The following is a 14,936-nucleotide window of genomic DNA, read 5'->3' as shown; positions in this document are numbered from 1 at the left end:
TGGTGTCATTCCAAGGGATCCAGTATGTGTCAGTCTGGGATGCAATATCTGGCAGCCCTATTTGCTTTGCTGTAGACTGTTTGCATCTCTCATTGAAGGGGTTCTTCAAACTGCCAAAAAACCTTGCTGCTCACAATGTACAAGATTTTGTCAGAGTCTAGCTAATGGACCTTCCCCTCAAAAAATCAAATACACTATCACATCTCGGTATCTCTATTGAATGCCAACAGTCTCAATAAAAAATTCCTGATCTTGAGGCCCTTTTATATTTGGAGCATACCCACGTTTATGTAATTACTGAAACTTGGTTTAAATGTTGGGATAGCACTCCATCCATACCCGTTTTGTGACTTCTATGCCTTTAGACCAAATAACATCTCTAATGGAGTATCCATATTTATGACCACAGCGTCTATAGGCAGATTACTAGAGATCCACAATCAGAACTTGCTTAGATACAAATCACACTAAACAGGACCAATTACAAGTTCATAGCCTGTTACAGCATTACTTCTAGTTCCCCTGAAAAATGGGTCTATATTATATATTCGAAGTTTCAAAACTTTGAACCTCATTTGTTAGACAACATATGAGCAAAGTTTGAAACATCGAAAATATAATAAAAAAAATTAAAAAAAAAACTTACCTCAATGCTCTGAGCAGGGGGGCAAGCCCTCCTGCATCCTCCACATTGGCTGCTGAGCCCCTCACACCCCCCCCTACTTAAATATACCAACTCCGAGATCACACTTCAGTGCAGAAAACGGAAATTTTCCCATTCTGCGCCATATGGAGCCGTTGCTTTTCACCTTCGAATTTTTTAAAGTTCGATCATATGGTGTCGACCATATGACATTTGAACTTTAAAACGTTCGAATAATTAAAAGGGACCCTGAAAACCATACTAAGTTCCTAAATATACTAGAAGACCTTAGCAAAAACTTCACTATTCTGTGAGACTTTGACTACTCCTCAATAAACTGGGACACTAATACTTCACATGTAGGATACGCCCAAAGATTCTAAGATTTAATAAAAAAAAATTCCTTGGACCAGACTGTTAAAAAAACCTATTATAAGTCAAAATATCATAGACATGATTCTTACAAATATATTGTGTGTCTGTAGGCAGTGTTCCCCTAGTATCTTCTTTCCTAGTTAAGCCCAGTCACAAACTAACATTTACCTTTAAAATCTCGAAACCAACAGATGCCAATGTCATGGAGTTCAGGTATTTCAAGCACATACATCTTCTCCAATTCACTGATGAAGTCCCAAATATAACAGTGCCACTCAAGATGCTCATACAGCAATTAGCTGCACAAAAAACAATCTATGCTTATCTGGAAAATGTTGAAATATGGCAGCCTGAACCAAATTTACACAAAATGGCAAGTTTAAGAGCAAACCAACTTGGCAATCCACAAGCAAAAGGAAAAAAAAATTCTCTGAAGAACGCAGCAGAACAAATGACCCTCAAATTAAGATTAAAATGAAAGAATTGTCAAAGAATTAAAAAAAAACACCATTAGGAATACCATGGCAGCTCATTAATTTAGGCTAGCATTAAAAGCGAGGGATAGTTACAAATCCTTCTTTAGCGATGTCAGGAAAGTAAAAAATAACACCAAATAATGCTCAGAGCTTATTCAAAATGCTGTTTTCTCTACATGGATCTAGAGGACATTGTCAATATACTAGCAAACAAATTTAGAGCAATCTATCTAAAATTCCACTTATCCATAAAGATCTCAGACCCCCATTCATAATCAAAGAACATATACTACAAGTACTTTCCAAAACTGAAGCTACATCCTTCACAGCACCTGACAATAGTCCGGTCTGCTTATTAGACAGCACTAAACAGAAATTGGCAGATATGCATTCTAAGCTGTTCAAATTGAGCCAGGCAAGTGTTTTTGTCTCTAAGGTCTGTTGTACAGCAGGTGCAATGACGCTTCAAAGGGGTGGCCTCACCTCTGACCCTGAAATTTAACAGCCCAATCAGTTTTACAAGTCTCATCTGCAAAGTCATGGAGCTCATTATAATTGACATGATTGACTATGATATTAAAAATCTCATCAGGCTAGACCCACAAGTTTGACTTTGTCAAGGATAGATCCTATCTAATGAATCTGGTGAACTTCTTTGAAAGGTTAACGGAGGCTGCTGACATTGGTCATGCTACACATACAGTGCATCTCGACATGGCTAAAGCTTTTGATACCATTCCTCATGCTAGCATAACAAACAAGCTAAACCCTCTTCAAATAGGTCCCTATGAAGTAAGATGGGAAGAAAATTGACTGAAAGACAAAAATTCATATAGTAATGGTAGTGGGCTCTTCTTTAGAGAGTTTGAAGGTAACCACTGGAGGTCTGCAGGGCTCAGTACTTAGACCTCTGCTATTTAGCATTTACCTTTCAAATAGTCAGATCATGAACCAAGATCTCTGGTTAACCAAGCTTGCTGGGTGTTGTTCTCAAGTCCTCCACTGACGCCCAGGCCTTCCATAATGATCTTACACTTAACACCTAGGGCACAGACATTGGGTCAAAGTTAAATGTAAAAAAAGCGTGATACTGTCACATGTGGGAGAGAACGCCTTTTCCTAGCTTACAGCATAGACAACATCCCATTTCAAAATGAGAAAATACTTGAGACTTTGAAACATGGGTTGATAATCCCCCTTCCTTTAACCATTGTGTTGCTGTACTGATGAGGAAGGTTTACTTAATGCAATAATTGTCTTCTCTTACATTCCTATGATGTGTTCTTTCATTTCTTGGTGAATAAAGGTGTCCATGATATGAAGCAGTATGTCTGCAGCACCCAAACTAACAGTAAGTCCCTTTGTAACTTTAGAGAAGAGTTTGGAATGCTCTGCCAGCACAGATTACTTGTTCTTAATATTGGTAGCTTGCTCTAGATATGAGGCCATCACTTTCTGGAGATTCAGGAATCTTTGGTAGTTAGTGATATCATGAACATTTCTTTTCCACATGTTCCAAGACCTGATCACAACCTCTGAGTTGCATTCTGGGTGGGGGTCAGCGAAAGCCATTGGCTGTCTTTAAACTTGTAACCCTAATAGGGAAGGGGTTGTCCCTTGTGGATAACAGCATATAGATAAAACAGTGTAGAGCAAATGTAAGGTTAGTTTCAGAGTACTGTGTGCTCCAGCAAACATTATCTAACTCCAAAATACTTTGTTGTTTCAATGCTCTCAAGTGTGGAAAGATTAGAAATGAAGGCTGTCACTGTCTGTGAAACGACTAAAGAAAGTCTAGTGCTCAACAGTCACTAAGCACATATGATAGAACTTCTACAGACTGACATCTACTGGGCATCTTCTTAATGTCATATTAAGCAAAATGCCAGTGTTAGAACTTGAATTAGGCCTAATTGGACTGGAGACCACCTGTGTGAGGTTATGAAAATATGGAAAACTACTAGGGAAGTTTTTTGTGTTTTCTTGGAGCTTAGCTCATTTAAATTTGAAACGGCCGGCATAATAACGTCTCAAGTAGTGCACTACGGGAAAGTGCTGAGAAAGTTCTCCAAAAGATTAAGTGACGAGGGAAAGGCATGTAAATAAGGCTCAAACAGGTCTTTGTATACTTTTACATAAAAGGAGAGCCAGTTACGGGCTTACTCATCCAAAGTAAGGCTCTGTTTTATAAAGAACACTTCTCAAGTAAGACTCTTCAACACCCTTGGACTGCTCCTGTCATTAAAAAACTTACCTAACAGTACACCTTTACAGAAATTACAGATACTCACCTGTTTTAAGCCAGATAAAATACTTATGATGTTGTAGCCAACTTAAACAGGCCATGGTGTCATACATTTTCAGGCAAGTAAGCATAAAAATGTAAATTTTTGCCAGTGATTACTATTTAAATGATCCAGAAGAGGTTAAAGAAAAGAGTACAAATAAATAAGCGAAGAGACTGTGTCAATTTTACACTTGAATAATTTCTATATGTGCTAGAAAACAACACTAGGAAATAACTCATAACTAGAATGGGACACCACATTATGAAGCAAAAGACATGGATTCCATCACAGGAAACATGCTGGTCTCCTAAAGACTACCAATATATATATATATATATATATATATATATATATATATATATATATACACACACACACACACACATATATATATATATATATATATATATATATATATATATATATATATATATATATATATATATATATATGTATACACACACACACACACACACACACATATATATATATATATATATATATATATATAGATCTGTACATACAGAACCAGCATTATTCCCTTAGAAATTCTGCAGTACAAATACAAAAATTCTAAACGAGTAAGATCTGTTCATTATCCTGCCATTTCAGTGTTTATACTTTGTCACAAACTAGAAAATAAAAATAGAGATAACAACAATTTCATCTTTTTGCTTACTGTATACTCCAAAATATTTTACAATTAACAAACAACATGGTATTAACATCACTGATAGAAATTCCATGAGCCACTGGAATCAGAACAGCAAGGCCTTATGGTTCTATCTTATTACTGTTTTCGGCAATGTCATCAGTACAACTTGCTGACCCCTCAGGGGAAAAGGATAACATAACACCATGCCTTACCTTATGCCGTGGCTGATTCGGAGATGAAACTACCACAGTATTACACACCGTCAGTGCGATGAAAAAATCCAGAACATCCCAAAGCTCAGGGCTCAGCTCACACAGCGGTTCTCCACTTCTTTTCATAAAGCTGAGTCGACTACAGCATTCATTCACTTTATCCAGCAGCTTGGGATCAGGCGTGATGTTCTTCTCCTAACATTTCAAATATTGACAATAGATTTATTACACCTTGGTACAGCTGCTGCAGAACATAAACCATGAACTTCATATAACACAATGGAACAAGGCCAATTTTCCACTGGTAATCAGTAAGCAATGAAAGAATTCTTATCCACACTACACACACATTTTATTATTTATATATATATATATATATATATATATATATATAGATGTGTGTGTGTATATATATATATATATATATATACACACACACACACACACATACACACACACGTGTATACATATCTATATATACATAGACAGATAGATAGATATAGGTACAGATACAGATATATACATATACGTACATGCACACAATGAGACAGTGCCTTTGGGACAATTGGGGATTTGTATTACGCTCCTCAATGGTCTCCAGGACTGTATGCCTGACAAGATTCTACAACCTACAAATGAAACCTGGTAGGGAAAATGAAGTGCTAATGACACTTAAATGTTATGTCAGATGAAAAGCGTCTACGTTCATAGTCATGTACTCAGGCAACAGAAAGTAGAAAGGAGCCTATGACAAAGAACGTAGCAAGGGATCATGTAGAAGTATTAGAAATATTTCGAAAATTCTGTGAAGTCTGTATAAAGCAGACTGATACTGAAATCAAGAAAAGGTACAGATGGAAATGTTAACGGAAAATTTAAATATGCGAGGGCAAGAGGGAGAGGAGACTAGATTACTAACGGTTAGGATGGGAGTAGAGGAGATGCAACATAGTGATGTATAACCAATCTACAGGAAAGTCCCCAGATGGTATCCCTGAGGAAGTCTGGAAGCTAGGAGGCAAAAAACTGATAAAGATATGGAAGGTTTTGTTTAACAGTATTTTAAGAGGAGGAGGAGAAATACCAACAAATTGAAAGAAAGCAGTAGTAGCTGTTAATACCTAAAGAGGGTGAAGATCCATCAGATCCAGCATCATACAGGCCCATTTTAATACTAAATCATGATTATAAAGGATTTATGTCTACAACAGCTAGAAAAATGGCAAAAGTGATGCCAAAATTGATAGATATGGATCAATGCGTTTTTGTGGAGGGGATGCAAATACATGACAACATTAAGAGAACACTGATGACTCAGGGAAGCAGAATGTAAGAAAATACTGCTGCTGTTGGTGGGTCTTGATACAGAGAAAGCATTTCACAGAGTAAGCTGGGACTTTATGAGCAGAGCAATGGAAGCATTGGTATTCCCTGATAAAATTATAAGGTTGATTAGGAGGATATATGAAGGATTGGAGGCGAAAATTAAAGTGTGTGGGGTCTTTTCTGATAAACTCTGAGCAGAGGAACCAGGCTGGGGTGTCCTCTCTCCCCTTTTTTATTTGCATTAGATTTAGAACCAACGGCAAAGAATATAAGGGACTCAGAAATTCAAGGATATAATTGGTATGGTAATCACGAAAAGCTGTCTCTGTTTGCAGATGACATTATTTTAGACTTCACAAAACCAGAAAGGGATGCTACAGTGCTGTGGAGCATATTGAGGCAGTTTCAAACCTTTTTGGGGTACAAAATTAATGAAGCTAAAACAAAAGTAATAGTGGTAAATTATGTACCCATATAAGAACTGGTTCAGCAATATCCATATTTATGGGGACATGATAAAATGAAGTATTTATGAGTATGGATTAAAATGATACTGGTGTGGCAGCTAAGGATATGTGAGAAGAGACTAAACAAAAGATAATACAAAAACTGAGAAAATAGAAGCTCTGTTATATGGAAACCAACAGTAAGATACAAGCAGTTAAAATGTTTTTAGTCCCTTTAGTCCTATACACAGGCCAGGCATATTTTATCAACCAGAGGAGAAGTTGTTGATAGCAATTAATAACGAGCTGAAGGATTTTATCTGGGAGTGGAAGACAGCAAGCTCCAAGTGGGATAAACGTATTCATCCAATAGAACAGGGCAGATGGGGATTACCATAGCTGAAGGGATTTCAGAGCAACACAGTTAAGGCTCCTATACATAACACAATCTGAAAGCTAAATTCAAATTGGAAAGAGATGATGATAAAATGGGGTGAAGCTCAAGTAACAGGGAGAGACTGGGATTTTGGATGCAGAAAAACATACAGAATATTATATTCATGAAGTATCAGGTCTTCTAAGAACTAAGCCACCACAGGAATGCACAAAGAAGATTCTGTCAGTAGTGATGAATGTAATTAGGGACACAGACAATAGGCAAGAGGGGCGGGGACATATTGGAGAAAATTGGCAAAGGAACCAAGGTACTAGGAGCAAATAACTAGTGAGGGAAAGGTGATACAATGAGAAGATGCCAAGAACTTATTTGGACTGCAGGCTAAAGATTGCCTTCCATTTCAAGGATTGATATCAGAGTACAGGCAAAGAGAAAGAGATTGGGGGGTCTGAAATGAAAGACCAGCCCTGGTAGAGTTTTTAGTAGAATCTAGAACTGCAGTTGCCATTAAGAAAGGAATAATAATTAGTACAACTTACAAAATATTGCATGATAACTATAGGAATCAATCAGAGGAGGTTAAGGAAGATTGGGAAGAGAGATTAGATAAGCAATTCACAACAAAATAATGGGAGGATATAGGTATGCCTCCCAAATATGCAACAGAATCTACAAGACTTTGGATCTTTGCCTGGAAGCATTTATACAGGTATTTTTATACCCCAAGCAAACTTTAAAAAATTTTTCCTCAGGCAAACAGCAAATGTTAAGAGCTGTGATAAAGAAGAAAGAGGTAACTGGGAACATATTTTCTGGGAGTGTAATGAGTTGGCAGACTTAAAAGATTCCCTGCAGACTGCTCTGTTGGAGATGTTGGGTGAGCAAATTAGAGTAACTAGGGACACTTTTTGAGCTATGATACAGAATCAGAATTGCCTAGACATAGTAAGGTCTTACTGAGCCTAATTATGATGGCTGCCAAAAAATAAAAAAAAACAATTACTAAAAACTGGAAATCAAGGTCTAAGCCAGCTTTACTAGAAATAGCAAAAATAGTAATAGATATAAAACAACTGGAGCTGAGATCTTTAGAAAGGGGAAGAGCAGGCTACATAGGAAAAGAAATGGGAAATGTGGGATCAATACATGCAGAGGAGGAACAAGGCTTAAAAGAAGGCAGGATTTGAATGAGCTACGTAATGGCTAACAATGACTGGATGCATTACAAGTGATGTATAATGTTTGCAGCTACAGTTTTGTTGGCATGGTTTGTAATGTGTAATGTTTGCAACTGAGATTGTGTTGCTATAGTTTATTTTCATTTACATAAATGTAACATGGTCTATGTCAAACATGATAATTTAATAAAGATGTTTCTCGTTTAATAAAACATTCATAGTCATGTGTGGGAAGCTGAATGCTAACTTGAACCTCAAAAATAAAATGGAAAAGTATGCCAAAATATTTGGAGCTGGATTTGGCAACAATGCTAAGAGCAGGGACACTGGGTGGGCAGCAACATACCTCACTGTTTAGCACCACTGCTTCCACTATATATATATATATATATATATATATATATATATATATATATATATATATATATATATATATATATATATATATATATATATATATATATATATATATAAAACTCCAAGATCACTCTACTGGGCTTCACCCTCGTGACCAAACCACACCAACCGTGGGTAAATCCAGGATTACCCACACCCAGGCGTGGGTTATAGCTATATTGTACTATAACCTAAGGGCTGGACTTAATTTAAATGATTACAACCAAGCTTAAAATTGTGAACTGTAATAAACTAGGGCACTGCTCTAACAGAACAGTTATACGTTATTATAAATTCTATGAAAAAATAATAAGAAACAGCAGTGCAGACAGAAATTGAAGATAGAGATTAAAAAGTTGAACACAAGACAAATCTGCGAATATTAAGACATTAGAACCATTCCTCTAATGTTAAGAGTGCAACACGTAGTGGTAACACCACTTATGAATCTGCTTAATAAATATAAAAATGTCCAACTCTTGAATTAAAGAGGATTTTGAATGAACAATGCAAGATAGCAATTTTACTTATGAAACATTTAAAAAATTGAAATAAGTTACAAATACGTTAATTTGTTAAGAAAATCAGAAAACACAAATGGAAAAAATACTGCAATTCATCTCTTGGCAAGCAGTCTCATTTACATTTCTGCAGAAATTATTTCAAATTATGTTGCAAGATTAAGGGAATGCAAGCGTTTAAAACTAACCATGGGACTGCTGAAGGCTGTGTGCTTCGACAATATGCTCGCTCTTTTTGCTTCTGCTCTGCTGCCTGTACGCCTATGTGACTTTGTGCTCTGAGTTCTGTACATGACCTTCATGCTATGGTGACTGGTAATACTCTCTCGCCTTGTTAAGGTTGCTGCCTTGGGCATGCATTCCTCTTCTTCAGAGTCCATATCTTGGTGCATGGCCAAACGTCGTGCTGTTAGAAATACAAACGCATTCATTTATGTATGTATTTTAGGAGTAACTTTGGCCCTAAGTAGTCCTAACTTAACGTCAACACAAATGAGCAATCAGAGTTGTGGCACATTAAATCTGGCAATGACACCATTAAGCAGACAAATAAAGACAATCTAGCCATCCATCCACAATCCCTTTTGGCACATGAGGTCAGAGTCTCTCTTCAACAGTGCCAATCATCCAGACCCAATATGCAAATGGTGTATGTATGTCCACACACACACACACACACACACACACACACACACACACACAATATGTGACATGGGGGTACAGTTTTGTGCTTCGTATACTTGCTAACATTACAGAAGTTTAATACTGCGGAAATGTTCTTTTGGTCAGTACTGTTTTAAGTGCTTGTAATACTTATTTTAAAGGAAAACAACGGGATATCTATTTAAAAAGCTCTACCTGCTGTCTCCTTAAGTCCCTGTTATGTGCTACAGCCAAAAAAAAAATAACTGCAGCTTTAAAATAAAATCGTCAAAAGTGTTTTACAGCTTAGGCTTCCTATCTTTCCGTACTATTTCACTTCCCTATTTAAAACCAAAATGAAAACCGTCTAGCCGTCTCTTAAATAATGATGTCACATCTGCCATAGCTCTTCTTGTAGATCCCGAGACATTTCCTCCCCCAAAGTGACGTGAACACTGCCTAATTTACATGCTGTATTAGCCGATTTTTAAAGGGAAATTTCATAAGACCCCAGACACCATTATATATAATTTTTTTAAAAAATAAAAAAAAGGGGTTTTTTCGCCCCACACCCCCGGGTTGGGGGAAAAAACTAGAACTTTGTGAACTAAAGTTAAAATTTAGTTTATACCCTTAAACCACTAAACCCAAAACTGGCCCTTTAGAAAGGAAAAAATTAAGGTTTAAACCCCTTTTGGGGCTTAAACTAAAAATAGCGGGGACTTACTTGTCCCCCCCAGAAAGGCCAGTTTTAAAAAATTGCAGGGAAAAATTGTTCCCTCCCACAAAAAAACAACGGATTACACCAACAGGGGACTCTTTTCCCCAGAAGAATGTCCCCCTCAGGAAAAATCAGACCTAAATAATTCCTGGAACACACCCCCCCCCCCGCCCAAAAAACGTAAAAATTTTCCAAAGCAAATTTAATTCAAAATGGGGTAACCCTTCAAAGCCCCCTGTGGAAAAACCCCGGTTTTTAAAATGCACAGCATTCAAAGCAGGAAAAATTTAAAAAAAACCAAGCCCAATTCCAAAGGGGGTTGTTGGGGGGGGTTTTGGGGGGTTTGTAAAAAAAACCCCCAAAAGGGGGATTGTGTATTGAAAAAACGGGGGCATTTTTTTAAACCCGTTTTGGGTGGTAACACAAGGTTTTTTGTTAGAGGAATGGGTGGTAACCCCCAGAAGCCAAATTGTTGACAAAAACAGCCCAAGCTTGAACTCCAGCAAGGCACCCTTTTCCCCCCAAAAAAAGGGAAAATTTTGGGTGCTGCCCCGCATTCGTGTGGGGCCCTAAAAGAAAAAACAAGCTTGGGCCCAGGCGGTGTGGGGGGTTTTGTGGGTTAAAACTAGTTAATTGCCTTTCGGATATGTCCCCAAAAGTCGACGCAACAGGGTTTCCAAAAGGGGTGCCTCGGGGGTTGGAAAAAACCCCCCCCATCCCTGACTAGGGTTTGAAAGCATGGAAAGGTTTGGCCCATAAAAAAAGTTTGGGGCCCTAAGTGGTTAATTTGGTTTTTTAAGGGCAGACCGCCCTTCCTGGTTATTTCTTTGAAAAGTCCCCAAATTGAAAATTCCAAACCCTATGGCCTTTTTAAACCCCCCCGGCAATGATGCTAACCCTTTTAAAACCCCCCTTGTCATGGGGTTGCAAATGGAAAGGGAAAAACCCACTTTTGAATTCTGGAAGCAGATAAAAGTTAAAGTGGGTAAAGGGTTTTGGGGATTTTTTTTATTTTCGGGGGTGGGCCAACAGGAAGGACTGTCTGAAATTCGCAGAGATCCTGGGCACCATAATGATCTGGAAAAGCTTAAAAGGGTATAAAAAAGAAATGGTGCCGGGCCCTGGTAAAGAAAATGAAAAAGTTTTAAGTACCCCCTTTGGAAAAAAAAGTGCCCAAAATTACCCTAGGTGGAAACCTTAAAGTACAAAAGGTAATTAGGGCCTGGGGAAATTGATCAATTCATTTAAACCAGGAAAAGGGGTTAGCTTTTTATAACCCCACCAATATGGGGTTCACACAATAATATTTTTTCTATCCCTTCAGGATAATTGGCTGCCCCGGGGAATTACCGAACCTAGAACTAAAACCCCAAAAGTCCCCCCAAAGAGGTCAAAGGGCTAAAACGATGATTTCCGGTTAAAAAAACCCCGTTATCATCTCCCCCTTTTCAACATTGTCCCTGGGTAAAGCCTGCCAAGGGTTTTGGGAAATTGATCAAAAAACCCAAAACCCCTGGTACCCCCAAGCGAATCGCCTAAAAAATTAGGCATGTGGGGGGAAAGTTTAAAACCCCGGGGCTTTCCCTTGGTAAAATCCCCCCGGTTTAGGAAGGTTCTTTTCGAGGTTTGTAGTATAGATGTAGGTTTAGGGTATATTTGTGTACTGTTAGCGGGGTTCTTGGGGTAGTTTTTTTGGGGGGGGGGCCCCCCCTTTGGTAGGTTTTGTGGGAGTCCTGTTGTTGAACCTTTTTAAAAAATCTGTTTGGATCTTTGTGGGTTTTGGTTTTTTTAAACCCTTTTTTTTTTTGGGAAAGTTTTGGGGAAAAAAAATTTTAAACTTTTTGGGTTTTGAGTTTTTTTTTTGGGGGGGTTTTTGGGGGTTTTTAAAAAATTTTTGAAAAATCCAAAGGGGTTTAGAAAACTTTTTTAAAGCCCCCCAACATGAAGGGTTAAATTAAAGGGGAGGATTTTTTTTACCATCCCCTCGGCCCATTTTGATAAATGTTTTGGGATGTTTTACCAGAATGGAATAAAGAAAAATATCAAGAGAAAAGGGTAAATCAATGCTCCGGTTAAAGAAATGTTTAGTGGTCGCCTGTGAGGGATCTGTGTTGGGTGCCATTCCACGAATGGATTCCCAACCCAAAAAATTGGGTAGGCGAGGATTAAACTATGAAATAATTTGGGAGGGACAATTAAAACCCCGGGATCCCCTTTTTTTAAAACCCTCCAGGTTAGGCAACCCATTTTAAAAAAGGGAATTTTGAGGGATGGAATGTTTTCTAGTTTTTTGTGTCGTAACAGGGCCATCTAACTAAAAAAAATGAAAATAAAAAAAGGGGGCAAACAAGGCTGGTTTTTTCCTAAGGTAGCCTAGGTATGAACCTTAGATGTAATTAATCTAGGAGGATGGGGAAAGTTTGGATTTTTATAAAAATTAAAAAAATTTTTCTAGGCAAAAAATTAATTTGGAAGAGGTTATGAATATTTTGTTTTAAGGTTGAGTTTTTTACCCTGTTGGAATTTTGGAATCAGGGGAGGATTTTTGGTATATAAGAATCTTTTGGCCTGTAATTTTGGGAAATTGGGGGTTTTAAAACAAAAAAAAAAAACAATTAAAATGGAATCGGTTAGAGTTTTGGGAAATAGAAAATTTTGAAAAATGGTGTTGGGGGGGGAAAAAAGGGAAATGGAAAGAAGGGAAAGTGTTTTAATAGGGGAGAGGAATTTAAAAAAAAGGATGAAAAGATGGTGGGTGTTTTTTGGTGTAAAGTGTGTTAGTTGTTGTGGTTTGTTTGTTGTTTGAACTGTTTTTGAATGTTTTTTTAGTTTGTTGTTTTATTTTTTAAAAAGGTTTTTTATTTTTGGGTGGAGTTGAAGCATTGATAAAATATGAATGGGAAGTTGGTTGGTGTGGAATGAGGTTTTGAATTATGTTTAGCCCTTTTTAAAATATTATATTTTAAATTTTTTGTTGTTTATATTTTTTATTTTATTTGTTTAATTATTAATAAATTTTTAATAATTGTTGTTTATAATATATTTTAGACTATTTTAATGTGTTACATTATTATAATTTTATATGTTTTGTAAAAAATTTTAAATTTAATATTGGTTTCTTTAATAATTTTTTAAAAAATTAAAATTTTTTATTTTTTTTTTTTGGGTTTAAATTGTTTTGTTCATTATATTAAAAATTTTAAACATAAATATTTATTTAAAACCAAATAAATTTAATGGTTTTTAAATATATTTAATATATATTATGACTGTATTTGTATCTGAATTGATCTTGTGTGGGTATATTTTTTAATGTGTGTTTTACATTTGCATTTATATATTTTGTTGAATTTATATGTATGTATTATCTAATATATATAACTAGCATTGGTTTTAGTCTTAGTGTATATTTTGTTTTAATGCATATTGTATAATGTGTTATCACCATGTGTTCAAATTTGAGTTATGATTGTGTATGTGTTATACATATCTGTTGTTGATACTGATGTTAGTTTGTTATTGTTTTTGCAATTTGTATTGTGTTGTTTTCTGTCATTGTGTGTCTTATGTTGTGACGTTTTGTGGTAATCTTTTAAGTTTGTATGTTAATATATTACATATATTATTATAATATAATTTCTCTTCTATATACTTTATAGTATATATACAATATATAATATAACATTATACATAAGATATATATATATATATATATGTAATCATGAATGAACAACATATATATCATTATTAAATATCTATATATCTTAGCATTATATAAATTATATATATATATATGAATAAATAAAATTATATTTAAATTATATACATATATGTAAATATATCTATATTCATAAAATATTTATATGAGATTATATAACAATTATACATTATTATATAAATAATATATGCCTTTAATATTTAGATATTAACAATAATACATATAAAATAAATCAGTACAAATATTTATATAATACATTTAATTAATCAGAAAATATATTAACATTAGTATACTATATAAAATAACAAAAAGATACATTAGTAAATTATAACAAAAATTTATTATAACATTATTAAATAATCAACAATTACAATTATATAACATATAATATTAATATATATAAATTTTTCATGCATTAAATTATTTTTTATAAATACATATATATATTTAACATAATAAATATATAGAATATATTAAAAACTATCATCTATGTTCTGTGAAAAAAAGGGTATCAAAAAACCCCAGTAAAAAGACTAAAAACCCAATACAATTTTGGGTCACCGCTTATTGAACTGTCAATAAATGGAAATGCTAAAAAACCCCTTTCGTTTGATAAATTGTGAAAAAAGAACCTTGAAGAAAAAAAATTATAAAAAAAGGGAAAAGACAAATTTGAAAAAACAAAAACCATTTTTTTGTTAAGATTCAAGTTTGTGTTTCAAGTTGTCATTGAAAAGGATAACAATTTAACCAAAAGTAGTGGATTTGAAGACTGCAGTGAATGCCTGTTAAGTCAGTGAAGTCACTGCAACTTAAGGGAAAAAGTGGCAGATCTGATGCAATTTTTGGGAGACAAATGATGCATTCTGGGATAGTTGAGACAGAGTAAACAGTCTGATTTTTTTCAATATGCCAGACCCCATGTGGTCAGAGTCAGAAATT

General features: G+C 35.4%; 1 protein-coding gene across 1 annotated transcript in view; it reads right to left on the bottom strand.

Moving 5' to 3' along the window:
* ATP10A (ATPase phospholipid transporting 10A (putative)) overlaps positions 1-14,936 on the bottom strand; it is a 1,517,068-nt gene that overhangs the window by 754,147 nt on the left and 747,985 nt on the right. The window contains exons 8-9 of the mRNA XM_044073977.1: positions 9,102-9,319; positions 4,650-4,844 (exon numbers count right to left, since the gene is read on the bottom strand). Coding sequence (XP_043929912.1) covers positions 4,650-4,844; positions 9,102-9,319 — 413 coding nt within the window. The remainder of the gene's footprint in view (positions 1-4,649; positions 4,845-9,101; positions 9,320-14,936) is intronic.

The sequence above is a fragment of the Protopterus annectens genome, chromosome 6.part0, assembly GCF_019279795.1.
Source record: "Protopterus annectens isolate FY-2018-M chromosome 6.part0, PAN1.0, whole genome shotgun sequence".
Lineage (NCBI taxonomy): Eukaryota > Metazoa > Chordata > Ceratodontiformes > Protopteridae > Protopterus > Protopterus annectens.
The sequence above is the reverse complement of the archived record's forward strand: the minus strand, read 5'-3'. Positions and strand labels throughout refer to the sequence as shown.